This window comes from Podospora pseudopauciseta, chromosome 4, assembly GCF_035222475.1.
Source record: "Podospora pseudopauciseta strain CBS 411.78 chromosome 4, whole genome shotgun sequence".
In the NCBI taxonomy this organism is placed as follows: Eukaryota; Fungi; Ascomycota; class Sordariomycetes; order Sordariales; family Podosporaceae; genus Podospora; species Podospora pseudopauciseta.
The window spans coordinates 3,065,262-3,092,636 of record NC_085894.1 but is presented as its reverse complement, the minus strand read 5'-3'; the positions used below and the strand labels follow the sequence as shown (position 1 = coordinate 3,092,636).

General features: G+C 51.9%; 5 protein-coding genes across 5 annotated transcripts; 2 read left to right on the top strand and 3 right to left on the bottom strand.

The window, feature by feature from the left end:
- The first annotated feature begins 1,142 nt into the window (after window positions 1-1,142).
- QC763_406950 (uncharacterized protein) lies at window positions 1,143-4,498 on the top strand. The gene is made up of 3 exons (XM_062912333.1): window positions 1,143-1,226; window positions 1,302-2,930; window positions 2,982-4,498. The coding sequence occupies exons 2-3, from the start codon at window positions 1,833-1,835 to the stop codon at window positions 4,092-4,094; spliced, it is 2,211 nt and encodes a 736-aa protein (XP_062766061.1). The 5' UTR covers window positions 1,143-1,226; window positions 1,302-1,832; the 3' UTR covers window positions 4,095-4,498.
- Window positions 4,476-11,066, bottom strand: VVD (Vivid protein light receptor). The gene is given in 6 exon segments (XM_062912334.1): window positions 4,476-4,653; window positions 4,717-6,370; window positions 6,579-8,699; window positions 8,756-8,851; window positions 8,906-9,890; window positions 9,909-11,066. The coding sequence occupies 3 exon segments, from the start codon at window positions 8,960-8,962 to the stop codon at window positions 8,286-8,288; spliced, it is 567 nt and encodes a 188-aa protein (XP_062766060.1). The 5' UTR covers window positions 8,963-9,890; window positions 9,909-11,066; the 3' UTR covers window positions 4,476-4,653; window positions 4,717-6,370; window positions 6,579-8,285.
- QC763_406970 (uncharacterized protein) lies at window positions 10,707-14,703 on the top strand. The gene is made up of 3 exons (XM_062912335.1): window positions 10,707-12,889; window positions 12,952-14,317; window positions 14,410-14,703. Exons 1-2 carry the CDS (start codon window positions 11,882-11,884, stop codon window positions 13,165-13,167), a joined length of 1,224 nt encoding a protein of 407 aa, XP_062766059.1. The 5' UTR covers window positions 10,707-11,881; the 3' UTR covers window positions 13,168-14,317; window positions 14,410-14,703.
- Window positions 13,314-15,141, bottom strand: QC763_406980 (uncharacterized protein). Its single transcript, XM_062912336.1, has 3 exons — window positions 14,226-15,141; window positions 13,867-14,100; window positions 13,314-13,779 (listed from the first exon to the last, which is right to left on the bottom strand). Exons 1-3 carry the CDS (start codon window positions 14,882-14,884, stop codon window positions 13,500-13,502), a joined length of 1,173 nt encoding a protein of 390 aa, XP_062766058.1. The 5' UTR covers window positions 14,885-15,141; the 3' UTR covers window positions 13,314-13,499.
- A 4,328-nt stretch (window positions 15,142-19,469) lies between these two features.
- QC763_406990 (uncharacterized protein) lies at window positions 19,470-26,341 on the bottom strand. Its single transcript, XM_062912337.1, has 5 exons — window positions 26,288-26,341; window positions 25,189-26,216; window positions 24,026-25,095; window positions 20,978-23,911; window positions 19,470-20,923 (listed from the first exon to the last, which is right to left on the bottom strand). The coding sequence occupies exons 4-5, from the start codon at window positions 23,829-23,831 to the stop codon at window positions 19,947-19,949; spliced, it is 3,831 nt and encodes a 1,276-aa protein (XP_062766057.1). The 5' UTR covers window positions 23,832-23,911; window positions 24,026-25,095; window positions 25,189-26,216; window positions 26,288-26,341; the 3' UTR covers window positions 19,470-19,946.
- Window positions 26,342-27,375: the final 1,034 nt, after the last annotated feature.

Genomic DNA, 27,375 nt, shown 5'->3' with positions numbered 1-27,375 from the left:
TGAGTGTGATGGTATTGTGAGCGGGGTTGGTTTGCACCTCCTCCTCCCCGCCGCTGGCCCGTCGCGCAAGCGAGACTTCAGGGACGGTGTCATCGGAGAGACTTGGCTTTCTTTGCAGTCGAAGCAAGGGTTGGAGCTGGGGTAGGGAGGGATATAGGCCAGGGTTGTTGTTGGTAGTCGCACGACCACCAACTGAAGATCAGAAGTTGGGGGGACATTTCGAGGATGATTCTAATTTTACTCTGTGAAAAAAAATGTCATTCTCGACGAGATGCTCAATACCGATAGGTTGCGCTTTTTCAAAAGTTATTTCACCCCTTGCCACTGCCATGGTGACAAAACCGTGACAAGAGCATCTGGTTGGCTTGGGCAGAAAGACGTTGAAGATTAGCACCCACACGACACCACCACAACCAGCCTGCTGGCGTACAGAGTGCATACACGGGGCTGGTCGCTAGAAATGGGAAAACCAGCGAGTGGCACCCAGATAACTACCTATCTACCAAATCTGTTTATCGAAAGGGGACAAGAGGTAACAGCATGGGTTCGGATGGTCAACCACCAATTCGGATTCGGGTTATATATCCGCATGACCACTTCCAGAGGGTAGGTAACAAGCCGCCTACGGCTAGATGCGGATTTTCGTTACGACATCACTTTGAAGAAAGCCGCTGTGCAAAAGAAGGGAGAAGGGTGTCCCCGCAGTTAAGAGAGTGTAACGGTTCTTTGTTCTTCAGCTGCCAACCTGGAAAAAGAACAATGGATTTGTTGAAGACGGGAAGGAGGCAGGTACACCCAATGGGATGTGGTTCCTGAACTGCGAGATTGCATCACCGGACATGCCACTTCCACACCACGAAGACGGGAAAAGCAATAAAAATCAAGGTGTTGATCGATGCTGCAGGCGGTATTGTTCATTGGACGGGAGGGGGGGGGGGCGGGAAGCGAATGCGCTAAGGTGATAGGTTTATGCTGTCAGGGGTGCAGGAGCAGCTGCCGCTGTAGTTGCTTCCTTGTGGTTGAGCAAGTGGTGTCTTGGGAAGGGACTAAAAGTGCAAGAACTCTCGGCGGGAGAAGGAGCGAAGGCATCACGCGGATGGAAATAGGAGGCAGGAGTAAAAAGAGAAGGAAAGAACGAACGAGTGACTGACTGTGGGGTTGGCTGCTGAAGAGCAGAGGGGAGGATGGAACCAAGTGCAACGTTTGTCCATATGATGTCTCGATAGGTATGTGTGTGTGTGCACTTACAGATAACCGCTGCAAGCAGAGTTACATTCTCGACTCACTAGTGTCCTGTCAAGGCTGTCATAAGTGGAAAACACGTCCGATCGACATGCCTTTTTACTGAGCAGGGCTTAACATGGTGATGATTTTGCTGCCCACTTCCCGGAATATCTTTTTGTGGGGAAGGCACATTACCACGTCGTGGAACCAATAATGCATCGACAACCTTTTAGCTTTTTTTTGAAGATACCCGAACTTGTTGGACCGGGAATAGCTGAACAATGGGGAGGGGGAGGTTACACTCAACTTGGCCTTTTGTTAGCTCCAAGCAGCGTGTGCAAGTGGCTACTGAGACAGGTTGTATGAGCTACCTTACCTATGGTTACTGTCACGGAACTTTGTGGACCAATCTCGTTGGGGAAGCGGCCCGGGTAAGGTAGGTGGTGGTCGAGATTGGGGAATCATGGGAGATCGGTTGGATTAAAAGGTGGACGGCTTCCCCCCAACCACACTATCGCAGGATACCACCTCTTCCCTTCCTCCTCTCTTTCTGTCTTTCTCCAAGTCGGTCGTTTGCTCGATCGGTCTGGTCAAGTCAGTCAGTTGCAATGTCGCCAACCAGAGGACAGACTATTGTGTCCACGTTTGCCAGCATTTTCCTGTTCGCTCTTCTTGCCTTCACGCAGCTAGTTACCGCCCTCCCCAGCAGCAGTCATGGCTCCCAAAAACGAGAAGTCGGCGACAAGTATCTTATTGGTGTGGGCAAAGCAGATATCACCGGTCCGGTGGTAGAGATCAACTTTGCTGGTTACGCCGACACAGCTCAAACTGGTACTGGTCTCCGCCAACGATTGTACGCTCGCGCGTTCATCATCGGGGAGGTGTCCAACCCCGCCAACCGGTTTGTTTACCTTGTTCTGGATACCATGTCTGGCGACACCGCCGTCCGCCGTGGGATTTTGGAGGGCATCACTGCCCAAGGGACGGGGTACAGCATGTACAAAGCCGGCAATGTGGCTGTTACCGGCACACATTCACATTCTGGTCCCGGAGCCTGGTTCAACTACTTGCTCCCCCAAATCACGAGCTTGGGTTTCGACAAGCAGAGTTACAAGGCTATCGTCGACGGCGCCATTTTGGCTGTCAAGCGGGCGCACGAGGGCCTTCAGGAGGGTTACCTCGACTTTGGCACCACCAGAATCGAAGACGCAAACATCAACCGGAGTTTGTACTCGTACTTGGCCAACCCTGCCGCGGAACGGGCTCAGTATGGGGATGACAGTGTGGAAAAGATTATGACGTTGTTGAGGTTCCAGAGGGCGTCGGATGGGAAGAATATCGGGGTGTTGACTTGGTTTCCGGTCCATCCTACTTCAATGCAGGGGAATAATACCCATGTGACGGGGGATAACAAGGGGTTGGCGGCTTATTATTTTGAGAGGAGCGTGAGGGGTGACAGTGCGGTTGCCGAAGGGTTTGTGGCTGGGTTTTCGCAGGCAAATATGGGGGATTCGTCGCCGAATGTGTTGGGCGCTTGGTGTGATGATGGGTCCGGGCAGATGTGCGATTTTGAGACGAGTACGTGTGCGGATGGGAAGAGCCAGGCTTGTCGGGCGAGGGGACCGGCGTTTGAGAAGTTGGATTTGGGGGTGGCGAGCTGTGAGATTATTGCGCAGAGGCAGTTTGATGGGGCTAAGAGTCTCTATGTGAGTTTTCTTTTGGCGACGTCAGCAGGTTCTTTGAACTGACAGCTCTAGACTTCTCTTGCTTCTTCATCGACTCCTGTCACAGGCGCCTCTGTCCGCTCGTTCCACTACTTCCAGGATATGCGCTACTACACCTTTCCCCTTGCCAACGGCACTCTCGTGCAAACCTGCCCTGCTGCGTTGGGACACTCCTTTGCTGCCGGCACGTCTGACTGGCCCGGCGCATTTGACTTCACCCAGGGCGACTCCGGTGCGCCCAACAACCCGTTCTGGTCTGTTGTCGGTGGTTTGCTCAAGGCGCCTTCTCCCCAACAGAAGGCCTGCCAACAGCCCAAGCCTGTCCTCCTCAACGTAGGCGAGATGGATGTCCCCTATGCCTGGAGCCCCAACATTATGGATATTCAATCTTTCCGTGTGGGGCAGTTCATCATCGTTGTCTCCCCTGTCGAAGTCACCACCATGGCTGGCAGAAGGTGGAAGGCTGCTGTGAAGAACGCGGCTGCTTCTGAGCTGTCCTTGGGAACCGAACCCTACGTCGTATTGGGAGGTCCAGCAAACACTTACTCCCACTACTTGACAACCCCAGAGGAGTACCAGATCCAGCGATACGAAGGAGCTTCGACTCTCTTTGGTCAGTGGGCGCTCCCCGCATTTGTCAACCTCACCCTCCGCGGCCTGCCGTATCTCTCATCGTCTTCCAGCTCCCAGCCGACTTTCGGCTCTCCAGCACCCCCAGACAACCGCGAAAACTCGCTCAGCTTCATCACTGGCGTCGCGTTTGACGCCGAGCCCATCGGGAAGAAGTTCGGGGCCGTCCTCACTCAGCCTGCTGCGTCGTACACCCGCGGTCAGGCAGTGAGTGTTCGATTCCAGGGTGCGAACCCGAGGAACAACTTGAGACTTGAGGGGACGTATGCCGCGGTCGAGAAGCAGGTCAATGGGCAGTGGACGAGGGTGCTGAGTGATGAGGATTGGAAGCTGGTGTATACTTGGAAGAGGACGAACTGGGCTTTGGGGCACAGCGAGGTGACGATTACCTGGGAGACGAGCGCGACAGAGGACAGTGCGGGGACGTATAGGGTGAGGTATCATGGTGATTCGAAGCCGTTGATTGGGAGTATTAAGGCTTTTGAGGGGGTGTCGAATAGTTTTACGCTGAGTTGAGGGGGATAAAGAGGGGTTGATGGGTAGATGAGATGATGACTAGAATGAACAAGACAATAAATAGCCGTTAAACAGAACACTCGCTGCGACTTTGTGGTGTGAAGGATGTGGAGGAGGGTAATGAGGGTATATGGAGCTTTAGTAAATAGCAGTGTGCGACCTACAATCATCAAAGATGAACTATAAAGTAAATTGAATCGACGATTAACTCGGTAACCTAGGTACTTAGTAGACTACGGTACTTTAAGATAAGTCTCAACTGGTGAGATGATGGGGACTTGGCCGCTGAAGCAACCGACAACATTAGTTCAAAGAATTATTAGCTATCTTGTCGAGATATTTGATCAATCGCTAAAGTAATCGACAGCTCTATCGCCAAAAGGACCCAGCACCGGATCGACGACATCCTCCGCAGTTTAACTAGCCATTGTAAAACACTTCGATCGAACAAAATAAGTAACTGTAGTGTTGATGAAGGAATAAAATGCGACCTAGGTATCTAGCTGGCAGTGCTAAAGTAGCCGATGGTCCTTTATTAAGCTGATAAGTCCAGCAAGCCCTGAATAATAGGCTGGTTAATGGAGAGAATAAGAAAGCGGTAAGGGCTGCTCAGAATAACTACCTCAACCGACTGACTGAGTTGACAGGCAGCTCAATCGATAGACATCTCAATCAATAGACATCTCAATCAATAGACAGCTCAATCGACAGACAGCTTAATCGACAGACAGCTCAACCGACAGACAGCTCAATCGACAGCAAATCACTTGGCAGACAGCTTAATCGGCAGACCGCTTAATCGATGGCAGCTCAATCGATAGACTACCTTAGGTATCTAATCCAATTGATTGAAGCTAATCGATAGACACCACAGCCAACAGGCAGCCTGACAACCGCAGGCTTACTTGACTAGTAATTACAGCTCAACCAAAGAGCTCAATCGACAGCCTGATCGTCAGTCTCCATGTTATCTCTATTAGAAGTTCATTCGATGACTTAATCGAGTGATTTATCGATAAGTTTAGCGACAATCACCTCTCGACCTTGATTCCAGCTCTATAGGTAGACAGCTCAGTCGATAGTCTAGCCAAATATGCCTCTTAACTATCGAAGGACCTACCCTAAGTCTGCCTAGCAAACCGAATCGAATTTATACGGATTGGAGTACCCCAGGTTAACCAATTCCAGAGCAAGAGAGCTAACCACGAGAGCAAAACAGACCTATGAAGGACCGATCGCAGCTTGTTGCCTGCCTGACATCATCCCCATTCGCGCCTACACTCCAGTCCTGCCGCACAAACAAATCTTTCTTTCTTCTTACCTGCCTTACCTATCTAACCTACCTACCTATTCTCACCACTGTGTAATCTCCAATAAGGTAAAACAGCAGTGGCCAAAATCTCATCCGTTCTTGTTCGTGCCTGCCAACTGGGAATGGCCTGGTAATCGATCATCTCCTGTTACCTTACGAAAAGTGCTACCGACTCTTTGTCAGTGTGCGAGAATATGATTACTAACCGCACATCGTCGATTGTCAGTCGTTGGTAGGTAGCTGACAGTCGCTTTCTTGTAGTCGAGAGGCTGTAGCTGCTTGAGCAGATGATGGTGTGATCATACAGTCAGTCTTGTCACATTTATGCGATCGACAGCAGTCAAGTAAGTTGGGTAGGTTGGAGAGGATATCTGGCAACGGAGGTTTTTGTAGATCGGCAGAGGTATGCGATCGACCTAGTTGCTTTGCTGGACAGGCTTGGTAGGATAGATAGGATGGGTCTGATGGGTCTCTTGGAGGGAGGGAGGTGAAACGGGTCGACGAGTGTGGCGTGGGTGGGAATTTTTGTCGCTCAGGTGCTTAGGAGAAGATTCCTTCGGCTTGGCTGTCGATGTGATGTCTTTGAATGAGATGCGGGCGAGGAGATGTCGAGGGAGAGGTATCGGTTCTTCTCTCTTTTCGTTGCGGTAAAGGAGTGTGAAGGAGCGATGGATGGCATCGGATGATCAACTGTGTGTAGCTGTGTTGGTGAGAGACGAGGAGACCTGTAGGTGGAAAGATCGATCGCTCGCTTGCCGTTTGCAAGTGCGAGCTGTAGGTGGGACAGAACAGTCAGTGTGAGGCGAGGAAAATGGCCTTCGATGGCTCGCATTTGCGTTGTGGTATCTCGGATCTTTCTGCGACTGTACAGGATTAAAGAGCCCGCCAGAATGAGAAGAAAGGGCTGTCAGTTTCAAGGTGGAAGCCGACCCGTCAAGATTAGCTGGGGTAACTTGAAGATGTTCTCAAAGACGTGAGTGGTGCGGCTATGGTAACCATTACGTTTCAGCAGTGGAGGTGCTGAAAACAACACGAAAAGAAGGAGAAAGCAAGACCAAGGGAATACGAGAGAGAAAGCGGGGACACCCGCCGAAGGAGGTGAGGTAAGCGGAAGTCTCGGCATGGGAAAAGGGGCAAAAGGGGGTAAACCAAGGGTTGGGGTTATAGCCTACAAGTGTAAACAAAACATTTGACGTCAGCCTCCCCAAGCACACCCTTATCAAACTACCACAATAGGTCTACCCCTATCAGTTTTGCTCCTTTTTATCAACTTCAATATCCAGACACTTGTAGCTGAAACGTCACTGTCCTGCGTGAACAGCTCCCCTATCAACCTTGCCTTTCACCCCCCTGCTCGCCAGTGCAGTGCGATTGACGTACGTACTTCCCCCCTATGATCAGTCATCAGACCATTATGCCTAACGTACCTAGCCGTCACTGTCACCCCATCACCCGGCAAACAGCGAGGGCTGCTACAGTAATTCCCTCAATTTTCTGCCAGCAGATACAGGTTGTGCTTATCCATTCAAGTGCCGACCCGTGTTTGCCATCTCTTCTGCGCTGGCCTAACAGTTTCCTTGATCATCGCAGCTGGTATCAACTTCCATGATCGCCAAGCCTGATTTTGGTTATTTCTCATGTTTCCCGCGTCATGCTTTTTCCACTCGATGGTAAGTCGTATCGGCTGCTCCCGCTTCTGGACACCGAAAGATGTAAGGGAGAAGGGTGGAATAATAACCACAGAAAACGTGTGTCGGGGACCCCGGGAAGTGACTTGTCCGGCTTAGTTCTCCGTGATGTGTTTTTTCTCTTGGGAAAAGAGGAATTACGTCTTGCATAACCTGAGATCAGAAAAAGAAAGTCAAAAGCGAGATGTAAACGGTTTTGCTGAGCTTGGCTTTTTGCTTGGGATGTGAGTGATCGCAAGAGGGAATGTTGAGGGTGCGATCATGACTGAGCTGGGGTGGATACATGATCAGGGGGGTTGGTCAGGGGAGCAAGACTGAGAGCGGACGGTTTCGTCCGCCGATGGCGTCGGAGAGGGGCTTTCGGCAGTTGATTGTTCTTGCTTCTTTTTACCAGCATTTTTGAGCCATTGTCCAGGCCACATGACGGGATATCCAAAAGCTACACCTTTAGGAGAGTAAGGTCTGGCGGTCAGCGACAGAGATCTACTGGCACATTTCATTCTGGCAGCATTGTTCCGGGACAAGGTTCTATCACTGGCGATAATGCCAGTAACGACAGCTCGATTTTGCCTAGTTGTACATGTATCCCGTATCCCGAGTAGCAACGACCCCTCCCATCATATCGGTGAGAATACAAAGGCCTATCATCCATATTCCGCCCATCCAGCTGTCTGTTTCTGCCATTGAACGTATTTCCCATTCCAATGCTAAAAAAGTCCCCTGACCATTTCCAAAATCGGCCATGTACGGCTTCCATATTCTAGGAGTCGTACCAATCCATTCAAGCCGTAACGCCTTCCCATGTTTGTGTGTCTGGTTCGTTTGTACCCTTAACGTCTTTGCTCCCAAGGAAAAACACCAGTAATGTGTACATGTCGAATAAAAATGTAGTAAATAAGAACCAGACGCCCGTCCCTACTTGCAGTAAAAACCCTGCAAATCAATAGAAGCTGGAGAGAAAGGGTCGTGTGTAGACCCTGTCAATGGGGTATCATAATGCCTAAAAGCACCTTGTTTTAACAGAGAAGAAAAGCAAAGACAAAAATCAGATTGTCGCTCGATGCATCCGGAACGCCGATCCCTGCTGTGTGACACAATTTGAATAAGAAAACAATGATCCTGAGCGAATCTCGATGATGTGGTTGCTGGTGAATGTCTCATCGTGGCATCGCTCTATTTCGAAAGCTCGATTCATCCGTCCATCTCGCACTGAAACCCGACCGAGATGTTGAACTGGTGGCTGTTGAACTGTAGCGGAATCATGGTCAGGTAGTTGGTGAATCTTTGACCATCTTTCTTGAAATTGATGACTGGGATCTGCAGCTCAGAGTTCCGGTCGACCGATTTCCGCATCTTCTTGATTGTCTTTTCGTCGACATATTTTCGTGCCGATTTGGGCTTGACTTGCCCACCAGGGGCCTGCATGAACCGGCAGTTTCTCTCCAGTACCTCTGGTCGGTTGTATCCTGTCAGTTCCAGGAAGGAGTCTGATGCGTAGATGATGGGCTGATCGGGTCGCAAGAGGTCGCAGACGATGATGGGGCACGACATGTCGACAGCTCCAATGTCCACCTGGGGGTTTGGTCTTGAGTGGAGAGAGATCTGTTACACATTGTTAATGATCTGAGACCGAGCTAGGCAGATGGTCAGGGAATACGAACCAGCACCGACATGATGTCAAGACCGCTGTTGGAATACAACCCAGGAAAGATGATGGGATCGTAGATTTGCGTGTCCAACTGCCGGCCACCATAGTGCTAGAATAACCTGGTAAGCAGGGGCGGACAATCAGGATCTAGAATGCTGTCTACCTCGATAGCACGACCCTCCCACGAGTTGCCTTCCCATGTATTGACCTGGTTGCTCATGCTGGGCGTCACAGTGGATTTGAAAGCTAGTGGCACTGTGGTGTACGAGGCTGGTTCTGGAACGAGTAAAAGTCCCCTTCACTAACAAGACATCCAGGTAAAGGTGGGTGACTGGGTATATGTCCGAGGACTCGCTGTTCGTGTGCTGGATGATGGCTTGACAAATGGGTTAGGGAACCCGCTGTGTAACCTGTGCCGTCACTTGTTCTTGTTGACTTGTAAGCAGGGCGCTGGGCTCTTGGTCTGGGTGATGATGATGTTGATTGTGGGCTGGCGAACAAAGGAGAAGGGGATGATGGATTGAGGAACGGAGCATGAAGATATTTAATCAAGAGGTCAATACGGTGGTGCTCCGACACAAAAGCATGGTCCAGTGGTCTGGGTAAGGCGACCACAAAATCTGCGTGGAATCGAGATCCACGGAGGTTTGTTGGCAGGGACGGGGGCCGTGTGAAATCGGACGGGATGACGGAAGGTTTGTGACAAGGCGGCCAAAGCTTCCCGAGCTTCAGATGAGCAGATGGGCAAGGAAACTAAGAACCAAAACTATATCGCCAGGCACAGGCCCGGAGAACAACAGGCCATGGGCCAATTGCCGCGGGGGACGAGGGAAAGAGGGACTGTCCCAGGGCCGACACCGTTGGATGAATCACGATCCCAAAAACCCATACTGAGCTGACCGAGTCGCTGTGTCCCCTACGTGGCCCAGGGTGGCATTTTGGCCCATATTGGAGGGGCCAGCAGGCCAGGGGAGCGAATTTGGTGCTTTCGATGCATGTCCCTGATCGCTGAATGCATCGGCAGCTGTTGTGATCGGAGTGATCTCAAAGGACGGTCTAAGAGCCCCAGCCATGCGGGTGCTTGACGATCTGGACCCAATGGACCCTCCACCCTAGACCCCTGCCCTGAGGAGTGAACGCCGTGAGAGCGAGAAAGTATTGGGTCCCGATGGGGACTAGGGGAGCTTGGAGTTATCCATTACCGGTGTTTCCCACCAGGATTTCCCACCAGGGGAAGATAGGGAAAACAGAACAACAGCATCTGCACCTCAGGCCATGCTTTCTTCTGTCCGTCGGCCCCCCGGAAGCGCGCGAAGCGACAGCCAAGGAGCGGGAAATCGCACCTCTGCACGACTGACAGAGTGTCCTGCTGCGTGATGAGCAAAACAGGTCATTGGCAGGGGTGGAATGTGAGGGCGCTGCGGGAATGACGACGAGGGTTGCGCTGATGGGCTCGGCGATCGCTGCAGCAAAACGGTTCTCATCCAGATCTGGGGCCATCGAGCTTTAGCCTTGGATCGGCCCAAGGAATTGGTTCCACGCTTCGTCAAAGGCAACGCTCACAAACGGCGCCAGCGCTCCACCACCGCAAACCATCCGTATGGCCTATGGCTGCTGGATAGAAGTCCGGCATCGACCCACATTGTTCACCGCATATGGCACTTTCACTCTGAGCTGCTGAAAAGAGCTCTCGATTGACCCTTGGGGGGAGCTCGTGCCAACCCAGCCATAGCTGACCATGGTATTGGCACTGAATACGAGCCTGAGCAATTCAGGCAGGTCAGCCATCACAGATCTTCTTCTCTAGCAGGACAGCATGGCGGAACAAGCCGCATGACAGACGGGGAATGTAGACCGCCATCCTCCACGAAGGCTTGGATCTTCTGCCTTGTTTCCTAGATATGAGATGCATAAAGGCAGGCGCCGTGCATCACAATGTCACATGGCCCAGCCCAGGAGTGAGAGGTGAGCGGGTGACAAGCTGACTTTGACTACACTCGGCGCTGGCAGTTCTGTCTGATGGAATCGGCGATATCAACAACAAGAGGTTGGCCGCCCTTTTCGACAGCGCAGCTAGGGTATCACGACGCACGGGACATGGCTGTTGCACATCTGGGCATCTATCAAACGACACGACCACAATAGAACTGGTCGGACCGACGCTTCGATCAGGCGGGGACGGGTGGTGAGCGCACAAAGAGATGACGGTAAACTGTCAGTGTGCCGTCGGTCGCGCGACAGGCGAGCGGATCGCAGTTCTCGATAGATGAAGCGACGGGGGAAACGGCGGGAACGGAAGCGAAAGAAATCGAAGAATCGACCGACCTTCGCCGCGCCCTTGCTTTTTGGTGATGGCGGCGGCGTTGTGGGATGAGTGTCTCGGGCCTCTCATATGGGCAGGCTGAGACAGGTGCCGGAAGAGGCAGCCTTCACGTTTTTCATCAGTACCTTGCCTTATTCCGTACACCTGGTTCGTGGTACAATTCAGGATGGTGAAGCAGCGCGATGTCGTCAGAAGCAGCTCCGAGGTCTCGGCTTTCCATCGACATGAGGCTGAAGATGACATGGGATTCTGGCAGTTGCTTCACCTTCGGCCAATTGAGGTTGACAGCGGTGCAACTCAACCAACGGGGAGGGCCCAGGCTCTCGGTCAGTTCCGACAGCCGACCATCCCTGCCAATGACACTGCCCGATGGAGGGGATTTAAGCCACATCTGGTAAGGTGGCTTGCGGGGTCCATCCCTCTTGGCAGCCAAACCTTATCTGGGCCAAGAAATCACTTTGGCAGGGGCGGGGCATACGCGCCTGAGAGTATCGTTGCACACGCGTTTTCAGCTTCCCAGTTCCTCAATCAATCAATCGACGAACGAAAAAGTACCGATTTTTCCAGAAGCCGTCAAATATCTGATTTGTTCCGATCTCCAGTCCTCGGCGAACCCCCCGTCTATCTTGTTTCTTGAACCGATAAACGCAGTCAGCCGCGCTCGGGTTCTACCCGACAGAATAAGGCCAAACAATTTCGGGATACACGACAGTGATTGAACTCGAGTCCGTCGACTTACTTTACCACGATTCAGCGCTCTAGGAAACCATAACTCGGTGATCTTGTCTATCGGACCCCACAACTTCCAAGGTGACCATGCCACGTCTACTGCAACGCTCGCGGCCCTCTGAGCCAGCACCAGCTACGTCGGTCGGGTCCGACGACGTCTCCCTGCCCGAGTATGAGCCACCGGCATTTCCGATGAACGATGAAAACAAATCGAAATTGGAAAGGCTGGTCGCCGCTCAGCGAAATGACAGCGATGCGAGGCAGTACGAAAAACACCTCAACGAATGTTCAAAGAACCTGATCAAGGCTGTCGGCAGTATCAACGATCTGCTCTTTCAACGGCGAAGGCAACTCGCTCGGCATGTGGAGAAGCGTCGATCAGAAGGTGTCGACGACAAGAGCGAGGCTGAAAGAGAGCTCGAAGAATATGTCGCTGAGCTGGAGGCAACCATCAGCACACTGACAGACAAATCCGAACAAGCCTTGCGGCGTGTAATAGACTGTCGTGCCGAATTCGAAGATACCAAAACAGTTCTTGAGTCCGTGGTAGTGACAGTCAAGGCTCAGCAGCCTCGACCTGAACCGAAACCTAAAAAAGAGAGACGGCAGCAACGGCGCCCTGCCAACGATGACGACGACGACGACGACGGCGACGACGAAGAGGTGGACGAGGCTGAGGATGTGCCCCCAGTCGTTGGTGTCATCGATGCTCTAAGGACAGCTCGAAAGGTCAAGATGATAGAGTACTCCAGATTATCTGCTTACGATAAGTATGCTGTCCACAACGACTACATTCCTTTCAAGAGGACGTGGCATGATGCCATGCACCCCGACAACGAGATCCCGCTGCCGGATCCCTCCACTTGGTTTGACGAGGATGGCAACCCAGTCAAGAATGTCGCCGACATTCAGGAGGATGACGATCTTGTTGTCGAGCGTGAAATTGTTGACCTCAAGTGCCCCTTGTCATTGCAGGCCTTCAAAACGCCATTTAGCAATCACAAGTGCAAGCACACCTTTGAGAAAGATGCCATCATGTCTTTCATCCGATCTTCCGGTGGCAAGGCACAATGCCCTGTTCCGGGCTGCTCAAAGGTACGGGTCCATGTCCACGTTATGTGTTGAGTTTCCTACCCATACTAATTTTTGCTCTTTAGGACTTGACAATCACCGACTTGTATCCAGACGAAGTCATGCTTCGGAAAATGAAGCGAGTGGCAGAGGCTTCGAGACGTAATGCCGACGCAACCTCAGATGTTGAAGAGGAGGAGGAAGAAGATGACGACCCCGATGCGAGCATAGTCATTGGACGCACAAACAACATCAAGAGGGAGAGGAACAACCGCCGTGTGGAAGACATCGAAGAGGACTAAGAACGACGATTGAATCTATGACTATCACTCTACTATGGAAAAAATCACACCAGCCCCGATTTGCTCCAGAAACAGCTCAATGCCGCCACAAACGTCAAAGAATGAAACAAGTTTTGTCCCCTGGACTCCGAGTAGCTCACAACTTGCTGTCGCTTCTGTCGAATTATTCTGCGCGTCCTGTTTCCGCGGATCACCTGCCCCGAGCCGCCTGGCTGCGAAACCACCAGTTTAATAATACAAAAGGTTTTGACACCGAAATCAGAGACATGACTTATGCAAAGGAAGTTGGAAGTGTTGTGGGAAAACATGTAGAAACCGGAAGCGATCAGGGTTCAGTGCCTGGAGTAGTCGAATGAGTACCCATAGGTCATGTGGGCGGCAGACGGCTCCTGGTAGCTCTGGGGATCTGGCGAGGCTTGGGCCGAGACAAGAGCATTGCCCGCTCGGTGATGATAGGTGGACATCTGGTCAGATGGGTAACCAATGGCCTGGTGATGCGAATATGTATTGTATGAGATGGGTGACAGGTGGGTATTTGCCTCGGCACTCGGATGGATGGGCATCATGCTGTATTGGCTGTACTGGACTGTGGGTTCTGGCTTGATGAAAGGGCTAACGGGATGAGATTAGCTATCCAAATATGGGCAAAATGGTCGGGAATTTCTGGAGCATGGAGCTTCCAGTAACCAAAAGACTCACTCTCTGTACTCGTTCGAATGTGTCGTCGCGCTGGATCCTGGGTGGTACAGGTCGCCTGGGGTCATGGCTGGCGAGCTTGCCTGGTATCTGTTGTCTTCGAGTTCTGGGCTTTGATGAGGCGAAAGATATCGGGTGTCGTCTCCTTCCCCGTCCTCACCCATGGAATTCCCACGCCTGCGACGAGAATACTTCTGGATGCCCCATTTGTCGAACCGCGATCGATAGGCCCGGGTACTGTTAAGAATGGTCAGAATATCATATTCATCTAACGTATGTGACGCCATGAACACAAGATCAGATGATGATCCGTAGGGACGGACAATCACCACATCTCAAAGGACCGAGGGAGGGCAACATACGACGCCTTGAACCGGTACTGCTGCTCCATAAGCTTCTTGACCTCATGGAGTGGCTTCCTGTTGTCCCGGTACTCCGCTATGATGATCTCACGGTATTGTTCCCACGGCTTCGTCATGATGGGCAGCAAGTGGCGAGTCTGATTGAAAATGGGATGGTTGCTGATTTGACACGATTGTCTTTCAGAACTTCTAGGTTTGAACAAACCACACGTACGAGGCTGTCGAAGGAATGATGTGTTGTTTCTGTTGGATGAGAAGACGACGATCTTGAACTGGTTGTCTTCTTCATCGTCCACTTGGTCAATGGCGGCCATACACGAAGTGATATAGACGGACCGGCGGCTGTCTTTCTGCAGATCAAAGACGATTGACGTGGTCCGTCTATCTCCAGGCCGATACATCGACCTGGGCTGAGCAGGAAGTCGTGCAGCTGCGTTGGGGGTTCTCATACAGGTCAAGGCAGCCAATAGCGGAAGACAGGAGAGCCTCGCAGTGGCCACTTGGCGGCACTGTCGAGGAATCAAATGCTCGCGGGGCTCAGATAAACAAGGCTGTGGTGGTGTGTAAAACGCCGGTAGGACGGCGGCGACATCCAGCAAAATCCAGAAAAGGCACATCGGCTTCGATGCTGTTAGTTGACCTCCACCAAGTTCCATCATTTCCCAATGTCATTGACAATGATGAGGCTCAGGCAGAGAGCCTCTCAAAAAACACTTGCAAAGGGCATATCGAGGCATTTCGGGGTGGCTGCAAGCAATTTTGCTAGCTTGTCTACCAAGACTGGTCTTGGCCAGGGAGATGACGCCGGACCTGGGGAAGGAGGGTCGGAAAGGTGCCAAACGCGGGCCGTGAGGGCCAGCGGCAGACGGAAGCCAAAAGACTTGACAAGGCTGTATGAGCCTCCCCCTCACAGTCGAATGCCCATCTGGGATTTGGCTCGATTTGAGTGTTTCGTCCCGTCACAGCTTGAGTGGCATGCTCCCGCAGTGACAGCAACACCCCCCTTTTCGATCTAGCGGCGAATCAGCTTCAGGGCCTCGGAGTCCCGGTGTACACGTCCACAGCCAGCCTCAATTGGGGAACCCCTCATATACTGGATTGGCTGCTAGATATTGATACGTGACACCGGTACCAGTATTTACTACTACCATTTTCGCCTCAATTCAACGAATCGATGAGAACGGTCATGCTCCCTCGGGACTCACATGCGGGAACCCGCGATACAACTCATTCTTCGGTGAGCTGCAAGTCTTCGCAAGAAGTTTCGGACCGGTGAATTGGGACGTCGTCAAAAGGGGCGCGTATGCCGTTGTACCTGATTGATACCCAACCCATAGAAGACTTGTTCCCTTAAATGCAGGGCACATATATGACAACGCACAGGGAAACCGTAGTCATCGTCACTGGGAGTTAGAAAGCTTAGCTAAAGCAACGACATCATCCCACCTTGAATAGGTCTCTTCACCTCAGAGTCACACGAACACACACACCACTTCCTGTTCCGTCAAGGTCGCCAGCAGGATCTACAGGAGCAAGCCGATCCCCTTGGCTTTTCGTACCTTGAATTTTCAGAGTATCGACCGTCACTGGCCAGCTGTTGAATACACCCGAAACTGTCATCTAGGCTCGATACAGTCAAATGAGATGTGGCTTTGAATCTTCAGACAACGTCATGATGCCTTCTTCGCTTTCCGCACCTAACAACGAACCTGCATTCCAAGTAGCCCAAAAGTTAACCTTGGCGGGCGTAGTTTCGGCAGAACCAACCAACTACCGAACAACCTCGCCCTTCTTTTTTCTTCAACTCACCACCATATTTTCGCCTTTTGCCGTCATTTTCACGCTCTCATCCCCTCTTACAGCCACATCCAGACAACAGGCAACGCATCTTGGGTCGTATCACCTTCTAGAAAGAGGCAGTCAAAATGCATCCCTATCACGATTGCTTTGCAGCGGCCTGAAACGCATTCTCTCTCGACTAAGCTGTGCCCTGGACGTGCGGGAATAGCTGCACTTTTCTCGTACGACGACTGCCTGAGATGCCCAGCTATGGGTAGATTCCAGAAGTCATTTTATGAGCTGAGAGAGGCCGGACCCCATGAATTGGGTATCCCGGCGCAATTCGCGCTGTATTTGTTTCGAATATCCCGACGCCCCCAACGCCGAGAGTTTAAGCATATCTGTTGCGCCGCTGATCCGCACGCTGCCTTATGGGAAGAGGACGAGACCGCACGAGGTGGGATGGGCGCCGCGGGGAAGTCGGTCCTGCAGGAGTCCTTGGGCCTGCCGCTTGGTGTTGAGCTGGCTGCCTTCTCCGAATGCCTTCTCTTGGTGGTTCTTGCCCTGCGCTGCCTCTTTAGGTAGGTATCCAGATATCGGGTGCACCCTTCTTGCCAGTTCATAATTCTGAGGCTTGCAAGAGGATGGAATGGCATTCTTGCCAAGATCTCACTAAATGAAGGACAGTACACCGATTTAGAAGAAGACTGAGGAGACACCAATCAATCTCACACATGATCAAACGACGAAAAGAAGGCAGTTTCCAAGACTGACTAGGCTCAGGGCAACCGGCCAGATCAAGATCTTGTTTCTAGACGGCAGTCAAAATGCACAATCGCCCAGGCCCGATGCCTGCCGCGGTTGCCCTGCCGTATCTCATGCTAGGTTTAGGGGGCTCCTTTTCTCAAGTAAACAGAGCATCTACCATTTGCCAGATCGTAAATCTTGGACACTCACATCAGATCTCACCGAATGTCTCTTTCCGGACTTTTTTTGATGGCAAACCATGAGCCTTCTTCAACTCCTTCCTCGACAAGAGCCTCCCCACCACAACCGCCAAAAGCGCTTAATTTCCACCAAGACTCTCATCTCCTCTCGGATACTGACCGCTCCTTTTCCCTCATGACGAGTACAATCTCTCGCAGTTTTGAGCCTCCATTCACTAACCCAAAAGCAACACCGAACAGCCAAGATTGAGGTTTGTCAACGAGCAAATGATAGCATCATCCGCTCGCCGTTTCATTAACACTAGGCCTGCTCACGGGCGGCCACCCACCCCGCAAACAAGCATTCCGGTCTCTAAGTCAGCACAGATTAGGTAGTCCATTTTTGGGCCTGTCTTTTTACTGCCATCTACTTGAAATCAGCGGTGAGAAACAGGGTGTGGCCGCCTATGTAGGTCGCACACCCACACTCATATCACGAGACTTGCAAGGCCACCAATGAGAAGGACTTACGTATAATGTCAGGCTGAGAGAAAAGAGATTTGTTACCTCCGTCATTGATCGACAATCTACAGGCTGTTGAACACACGTTCGCACCGGACATTAGGTATTAACCTGTAACTCGCTTGCCTGATGATGAAAGTAGGTGAGCTTATGCAAACACTCAGCCATGATTCCAGCGTCGAACCTGCATCTGGATGGCATACCGAACTACCCTACTCACCAGGCTGAGAAGGGGGATTTCCCAAGCTATGAGACCGACAGCTGGATGGGACATCGAACACGTCGTACAACAACCGCTGGCTCGTCAGCTTATAGGTTAGGCAAGCGAGGTAAGGTGGGTTTATGCAAACATGTAGCTCAGCCATGATAGCCATGCATCACGATGGGTGAATACCCTCAACGGGGAGGCGGTCACTTACTTATTTCAGGTCATTGACCAATGAAACATACCGTCCCGTAGCTAATAGGGACGGATAAGAGATCAGATATTTTCGATCATAACCCCAGAAGGTGAAATGACTGGAGCAAAGAGGAAACACAGCCATGATTGACGATACGTACGTGTCTGACACAGCAGTCAAAAGGGGGGCCAGAACAGTAGCACAGTAGCCCGACAGGCTACATCAGGCCCTCCCAGGATCTGAGTTTCACGGAGATGTATCTCCACAAACTGACAATTTTTTACTATGGAGGGAAGAGCAGGGCATAGGGCTGGCATAGCCATTGTCTATATGCAGGAGGACATGTACGTAAGCAGGCAGAAGTTACACAAGCTCACTCTAGACTATCAAATCATTCCTCATACAATTCCAGGTCGACCACACACATCCCATCTTGAGATGTAAGAGACTAACCTTGGTGAACAGTTTGCCCTATGCAAGTCTCTTACATATGCAAACACAGCCCTCCTTCTTGCTTCCAATACCAGCCTAAGGCAGACGTAGATCCTCATCATAAGATATCACCAATTGAACGAGATACCTAACCAGGGAGATCTGCCGGGCAAAGACCACATACTCTCTTACCTCTCAGACTACCTACGGCACCGGCCACGTATCAAGCCCAGTCATTTTATCCTATAGCACAGCCATGAAGCCCCCTGCGGGCAAACCTGAGGTACCTACGCCCCAGCACTCATCTCCACGCATCATCAACGACAAAAGACTTCATCTTCAAGACACCTACCTGAGGCTGACCAAAGATTTCACGCCTCTTCATGGTCAGCCACACACTCATACAAAGCCTAGACAGCTACCTACCTAGAAGCACAGCCACAGGAGAGAAACCTCGTATGAACATGAGCTCATCTCCGCTAGACCAGAGGGGGGAGGTAGACATCTCAAGCGAGATGATCGGGCCCCTCGTCTATCAGCCTGTAAGGCTTCATACGCCTAGGTGATTCAAGCCACCACAATTATCACGAAGTGATCCACTGTATACAGCACATTCGGAATCTTCTCTTCCAACCAAGCCCCAAGAAGGGCGGCAAAAAACACCTACCCACCCCATCATCATCCAAACCACCTCCGGACGCATATCAACAGCACAGCCATAGGTAAGGTGTTCCCCTCCGAAACAGCAAGACAAGGCAACCAGCGTTCATTAACCTCAACCATATTCTTCCCACCAAGCAGCCCCAGACAACAAGAAACTCGACCTCAACTCTCAACAAATTATCATCTCTCAGAGTTCTGAACAAAAGAGCCCAACACTGATCTCGAGAAATAACAAGATAGGGTAGAGGTTGGATGCTCATCATCAAAGACATACTCAATATTCTGGCCATTGAACCAAACATACATAATCATCAGAAACAAAAGCCAGAATCAAATTTTTGTTTACCTAGAATGTGAAAAGCGAATCGCAAGTTAACTGATTGAACACGAGACAAACAGACAAGAAACCTAGCACATAACCTCATACCAAACTACTGATATTGCGGCCCAGTTCACACGCTGACAGAAAACGAGGACAAGCGTAAATCCAGAAAGGCCATTCTCGTTACGGATAATCATCATGTAGGAACTGACTATGTTGAGATTTTCTGATCCCTATGTAGCTAAATATACCAGAACAGATGGAAAGTTTGGAGATATCAGCACACAAAATTGAACGTGGAAACGACATAAGCAGAAGAGTATGGATTCCTAAATGATATACACAACCTCATCCACCCTATCATACCAGCCAACCCCAATTTTCTTCTTTAAACATACAAAAACAATATTCATGACATAGCTAAAAATATTTATACGACACATCAACCCCCCTCCGGAATAGCATCAGGCAAACCATCCGCCCAAGTGCCGTAATTTATCAACATGATAAAGAAAAAAAAGGCAAACACATCAAGATATTATCGAGCGAATATTCACCATTTTTGCCTTCTTCAGCCTTCCTTAATAGACCCCTTCGCCCCCACGCCCCCAGTTCAGCAACTTTTCGTAACTACCGTTTGCCTCCCAAATCATTAGTGACCATCAAAGAAAACAATTTACTGCTCCCTAGGCGCAGATCTGCTGGCAATACCTTCCTTAACGGCAGCCAGAATCAAATCCTTGGCCTTCTCAACACCCTCCTTGCTGCCAACAACCTCGATGGCCTCACCCTTAGCTTGGTCACGGGGAACGGTGATCTTGCAACCGCTCTGCTTGCGGATGGAGTTGACCTTGCTGCCGCCCTGACCAATAACGAAGCGGTACGTGCGGGGATCAGGCAGGATCAAGTAGCCTGTGGCATCCTGCTTCTTGGCCTGTTCCAGCGCAGCCTCGATGGCCTTCTTGGCCTTCTCGATGCTTTCAGGGGAGCCGCGAAGGACCCATGGAATCTCACCCTCCTCGGACGACGATCCGCTTTCGACAACCTTCCAGGAGTGAGCATCGGCAGTGGTTTCCTCGTCGTCAGTGATCAAAGGAAGGGCACCGTTGGAGCGGGCATCTGGAGCCGCAGGTCTGGGTGGGACGGCCTGGCCAGCATGGTCGACAGTAACACCGAAATCGTTTCTGAACTTGCGGAAGATTTGACCATTGTTTGAGACGGCGTGGTGGAGAGCACGAGGAACCTGTACAGTCTCGCCCTGCTGCTCCTTGACCAGAGACTCGATGTGAGCCTTGGCCTTCTCAACATCGGGAGCCTGGCCGGCAATCTTGACACCAGTCTGACCGCTTCCCTGGCGAGGAATATCAATCGAGACCTTGAATTGGTTCTCAAGGCCACGCTTGATGTCACCGCCGCGGCCAATCAAAGATCTGTGCTTCTCAACAGGCACCTCGAGAACCTCGGTAACCTGGCTCTCGCGCTCCGACACAATAGCCTGGATCTGCGCAATGATCTTGTCGACAACCTCGGTGCGGCCCTCGACCTTGATAGTGTTTCCGTCAGCATCCTGCTTGGGGAATTGAATGGCGCGGGCAAGCTCGCGGCGGTCATCGGAACCGCCAGCCTTGACGACGATGTCCCGCAGATTGGCACCTGTAACCGTCAGTAAACATTTTTCAAAGGGCATACTCATGTATCAATACTTACCGCCAGTCCCGATAAGAGCTTTGTGGTACTTGCGATCAACATCGATGGTCTTGACTACAGTGTCATCAAACACGGCCTTCTTCTCCTGAAGAGCCTTCTTGGCAGCAGCAACCTGGGCCTTGGTACCCTTGATCTGGATCTCAACCTCAGCGTCAGCATCTTCCTTGGCGCCGGGGATGTCAATCCTGGCACCACTGGACTGGCGAAGCTGCTCCAACACAGCACCTCCAGATCCAATCAAGGAAGGAAGCTGCTTCTGCTGGAAAGTGATAGAGTCGGTGAAGGAGGTATCCTTGAGATACTGCAACAGCGAGAGAATCTCATCACGGGCCTCATCAGCTCCGCGCTTGGGACCTCTAACGATGACCTCATCAGGGGCCTGTTGACGACGGTGCTTCCCGGCATCGCTCGAATCCGCAACGGATTCGTCGTCCTTGGCAGGCTTAGCAGTGCGAGGGAAGTTAATGATGACCTTGTAGCGGGTCTGGAGACGGTTGATCTGGGCGCCCTGGGCGCCGATAAGCTCACGGTGGAACTTGGGCTCGATCTTCAAAACGTGAGTAGCCTCATCCTGGAGCTGACGGCCGAGAGCAGAGATATGAGCTCTGGCGGCCTCGGCCTTGGCCTTGGGACCCTTGAGCTGAACCTTCCCGTCATTGACCTGGATATCAACGTCGAACTTGTCGCGGAGTTCCCGAATGTTGCTTCCACCCTTGCCAATGAGGTGGTTGGCAAACTTCTGGGGGAATTCAAACTCCAAGATGAACCCGCGCTCCTTCTCGTCCTCCTTCTCCTGCTCAATGAAGGCCTGGCACTTAGCCACAAGCGACCCCACGGCAGAGCTAGGACCTCGGAAGTTGATGATCGACCCAGTGTTCGACACGCGCACAGGGATCTGGTTCTCGGGGCGATTCTCCTGCTCCTTCTTGATGAATCTGCGCAACTTCTCATGGAACTTGGTGGGAACTTCCATGGTAGCGGCAGTCAAGGGATCCTGCTTGGCGATCAAGCCAGTGATATAGGCTTGGGCCTCGCTGAGCCACTTTTGCATTTCGAGCAGATCGGCCTGGCTGGGCTGAGCGCGAGGAATCTCGTAGGAATCAGGGCTTGTGCGGCCCTCGTAGACAAGAAGAAGAGGGGAGTCGGCCTCAGAGCCTTGGGGAATCACAAGGTGGACACCATAATCTTGTCTAACCTTGGGTCTAGCCTCCTTCTGCAGGTAAGAGTGAAAGAAGGGGTCGACCGCAGCCGTCGCAATGCGGGCTGGAGGGTGGCCCTCGACGATGCCCTTGACTTCGTTGGAAGCCCGGATAGCATTCTTGCCATCACGGGCATAGAGCTCCCAAGGAAGAGCGCCGTTGGCATTGAAAGGAGTGTTGAAGTGCACATGGTGCAACTTCTCCAGACGCTCAATCTCTTTTCTCTCGCGGAGATAGCGGGTGACGTTGCGGGCATGGGCAGCAGCAGAAGGAACCTGGCGGAAGTAACGAGTGATATCAAGGTTGGAGCTCTGCATGTTCATAGCGAGATCCATAGCCACGTCGGAGGCGGGAGTGATCTTGTCAGAAGGCCCGATAATGGTGACGGTCTCGTCCTCATCGTCGGCGGGCAAGACAACAATGCATCCGGTCTGGTCGAAGAACTGATCCTGAGGAATGCCCTTATCGCCAACAATGAACTGATGACGTCCCTTGTTGAGAGAGAACTGGTCGACGGCGAGTTGCTGGCGGAGCTCCTCGGCACGTCTTTCGATCTGCTCCTTGGCAGCCCTGACAGCATCGCGCTCACCAGTGAGCTGGATGAAGTTGTCAACAGCGGGATAGAAGACGGGAGGCTGTCCACCCTGAGGCGCCTCTGGCGGGTGAGGCACCCGGACGGGGTGCGAAGGCACCTGGACCTGAAGATCTCTACCCTGTTCCAGGCTGCTGATCAGACCGTTCTTGGCAATGAAGGGAAAGAACTCGGCAGGGATGCCCTTCAGGCGTGTGTTGACGTTGGCAGCCCGTTCACCAGCAATCTTCAAAATGGCGTTACGGGCAGCAGCAGCCTGCTGGGAGTTGCCCTCGATCAAAACATCGATCGTGCTGTCATCGTCCTCATCCTCAGCGGCTGCAGGAGCGTCCTCTACCCTAGGCATCTGGATCCGGGCGCCAGTCTTCTCCTGCAGGGCCTTGATGGTGGAACCGCCCTTGCCGATGACATGGGCCCTGGTAGACCGGGGAATCGACACCTTGATGGAGAGCTTAGTGCCGATCTGGTTGATGAAGTCCTTCAGAGCCTGGGTCGCAATATCCTGGGCGCCAGTAGCCTCAACCCTGACCTTGCCATCCGCCATGGTGCTGACCTTGATAGGTGCCCGCGACCTACGGTTAAAGTCCTTGGCGATGTCTGGCAGGGGTTTCTTCAGCTGGGCACGAGGAAGCACGTGTTGAGGTTCCAAAAGTGTGTACTCAACATTGCGGCCTGGGATCGAGATATTCGCAGGACCCCTGACAGCCGGGGGAGTAGGAGTCGTTGCACCGGAGGGAGGTGCGGATGTTGTAGGAGTGCCATTGCTTTCGCTTGTGCCATTGGCACCGGTTCTCTTGGCCCAGATACCGGTGGGACGGGCAACAGGAGCGGGTGCAGTCCCGAGTTCTGGGAAAAGCTCACGGGACTGGGTAGCAATGTTGGTCATCGCAGGATTTGGTGCGGCTGCTGGGGGGGCAGACTCCATGGTGGTAGCCTCGGTGCTGGTAGCAGACTTGGGTGGGAGCTCTTCGTCTACAACATCCTCGACCGTTACGTGGTGCGTGGCATGCTGTTGCAAGAGCTGGCTAGCAGCTGAGGGCTCAGCGGGAACGTTATCGGCCATGGTTGGGGGATAGATATCGAGATGTGTAACGTAAGACGGGAGAAGCTTGTCGTGAAGACAAGTGAAGAGCCTGGCGGAGTCTGGCAAAGGTTAGATAAAGTTGACTCCATCAGATACGACGTCCACCCAGCACCCAAAGGCTTGTGTGGCGAGGGCGTGGGAGAGCGGGGACATCACAACGCCATGTTACTCACGCCTGGATTAACGGACAGATCGTTGGAGAAAAGAGCTATTAAAAAAACTGTAGCCAGCGAGGGTCGACAAGCCCAATCAGTGACAGCCGGTCTCACGGAGAAAGACTGTAGTAGAAAGAGGTCGTGATGACGGTGTGTGTTGGTCTGCGGCAGGCAGGGGAAACCAGCGGAAACGAATATTAAAACGGCGGGCGATGATGATGATGGGGATTTAGAGCATCATGCGCAGGGAATTGACGCAATTGCTGTTCAGCGGCTATATAGGAGGGCGGGAGGGAACGAGCAGTGCGACGGCCGTGTGGAGGGCAGTACAGAGAAAAGGCCAGACAAGCAATCGATGAAGTTGCTCACAAATGGGGTCTCGCGGTCTGGAGCAAGCTGGAGCCAGGTGGACATTCAACACTTTCTCCAATCGAGCTTCACCAAAAAAATGTTTGAGCAAGGGGATTGGCTTGGTAGCGCCATCGAACCCCCCGGCGCCGAGGTGGGCCAATCTTCCAGGTTGCTCTCAAGCCACACCATCCGCCGCCCCATGCCCCGCACCACTTGCGGCTGCCACGGCTGCCACGTCCGCCAACCGGCCTTGAATCGCATCTTTTGCAGCTGTCAAACCCCATCTGCCAAGCCAACATTCGAGAACAATCCAACCATGCATCATCTTTGCTTGATCTGGTTGCTGTGTTACAGCTAGGCAAGGACATGCCTTTCCATCTTGTCAAAGAGACAGAATATTCTCCGAATCTCGAGTGCTTTCTGAAATCTGGTGTTTGGGATGAGGATGAGTGTGGGTGAGTAACAGATTGGCAAGGTCTGAAAGATATCGAGATGATGAGAGAGGAATGAACACAGAAGGACGGTTCGGAAGGAAACTGGACGGGTCTCAGGCAATATATAGTGCCAGCTATCAGAGTGCAACTGGGAGTCGATGTCCATTTATGTCCTACATGGATCTAGCCAGCTGAGAGCCAGATCATCTCGTATGGCTTGTGGCATCTATAGCTGAAACTAATAGAGTGTGTTGAAGGCTTTGGTCCTCGACAGGCGATTTTCGGATACGACTCTATACCAACCTATAAAGGACCAATATGAGAACAAATTTCGGGTCCGCGATGCGCCGTCCTAGTCACGATACACAAAAAGACCGAGCTGATGTGCTTTTTTACCTGTTATCAACGGCCTCCAGATCCTACCCCCAAGCCTTGCAACACTGGCATCGGCTCGATCCAGTCGGCCCCCAAACCACGCCGACCTGTGCACTCCCGTTTTGCGCGCCGAAATGTTGTGTGAAGTAGAGTGCCCGACTCTGTTCCTCGCCTGAGGGCCCGTCTCATCACTCTCCAGAGGGCAGGTGGACGAAGGTGGCGTCTGCCGTGTGCCGAGCAGCTAATAAGGAGACGTGGATGTGAACACAGCGTTGCTAACCCCGGTATCGTCATCTCCCCTCATCGCATAACGGCGTATATCTGTCCAGTCAGGTCATTCCGGGGAAGGCCTCTCCTCATGAGGCCAGGTCCGTGTCCATAATCCATTGGTCTCATTCAGATAGCTTGTCAGTAACTGAGACTCGGAACATGCGTTTCATGATGGTCTGGATGGCCGCGTGTGAGTTGAACTCGTGATTATTTACCTAAATGAAAGAGACATATGGGTTAGTTAAAAGAGAAGCATATTGGCAAGTCCATCAACGTATGAAGGCAGTTTTTCACGGGCCAGAAACAGTGACATAGACTGCTGTTGAACACCAAAGAACAGAGGATGGAAATGAAGCGTGCCAAGTCAGCTCAGATCTTGGTGTTTCGTAGTGAAGTCTATGTCTCGGGTTCTCGAAGCCTATCTCCGGGGAGAGCGATTCATCGTTTTCTTCCGTGGTGCAGCTGCCCGTTATTCCCATATGCTGCCCAATCTCGCTGGCTTCCGTTGATGTTCTGGAAGGTCTGTCCACTGTAGGCTTGCTCCAACAACACAGTGTACAAACTGGTACAGTACGAAAATGTGCCGGCTCTCTTCCTCCACGGTTCCAAAAACAGACACGGAGTGACGAGGGCTGGTGCATTGGCTGCATACCTGCTGCAGCAGCCGTTCCGTTGACAGGCGATTGGGGAATTGGGGCTCATGGCCATGGTAGCAGGTGGATGTAGGTGACAGCAGGTAGTCACTGTTGCTGTTGTATTATGGGCGGTAGCAGTGCGACCTATAACAGATCCTAGTTAATACCGACAGAATACAGAAGTTTTGGCCGCGTGTCTGACTAGGAATGGCTACCAGGAGTTGATCAAAATAGAGATGCCATTATACTGATATCGAGCCCAATGATATCTAACGTTCATTGATAGGATCTTCAGACAATCACCACCTTTGCAGAGACAGTTGTGATGAAGGATGAGGAATATTCTTCTAGACAAAGCCAAGTGTAAAGCGTCAAATAGTAACGGAAGGGTTAGGGTTTCATACATCTTCCTACTTCCTAACAGAGCTGTCTCCTTGATAATTGATGTCGTAATATGCCATTGCGCCCCCCTAAGATTTTAAATCAGCCGTTTATGATCGACAGCTTGCTGCGGGGTCTATCACCCGTCGATGTGATGCATTTTAGGATGGTTACTGGCATCTGTCTGGTCTGACACCAAGCATCCTAACATCTAGCCTGTCATGTCACTACCTATTCTCTTCTCTATCGTAGCGGTGCCCAAATGCTTCCCGAGCCCCGGTCAGCATGTTGAGAAAACAATGAAAACTATGCGGTTGACCCAGATATCTCGGAGACTTCGGTGTTCGCTGACATGCAACGGAATAATCGAGAAAGTGTGGCAAGACGAGGTACGGGGTCGATGTATGTACAGCGCCCCATGTGCAGGTTTCTGCACGAGAGAGGAAGGGTTCCTCGGGAGCAACCTTAGATATGATGCCCTGCCGGCGGAACCGCCATGGCATCGTGATTCCATGCAGCTTTGATGGGCAGCTGGACGTTGCTGGGTAGTTTGAAACGGAGAGCAAAAGCACGGGCGAACCCTGATGGTCGGGTAGGCTGGTGTGGGGTCAAAATGGGACCCTCTTAGGCGACCCTTGTCGATCGGCGGTCATTTCCAACGGTTTTCCTGCCACTTTGCTGGGCACAATTCAAGGAAACCTCGTCGGCGGTTCCAACCACCACACAAACCTGATAATCCTATCTCTACACCACTACCTTTATCTCTTTGTGTATCGCCCTCCGTGAAATTAAGCTGAACTGTGGGTGTTGAACTCAACTGGCTCGCATGCTTCTTCTCCATCCCCCCCCCACCTCTCCACAATCCCATCATCAGGGTTATCGATCAGTCGAATTCCCACTGTGCCCCTTCAAAGCCGATCTC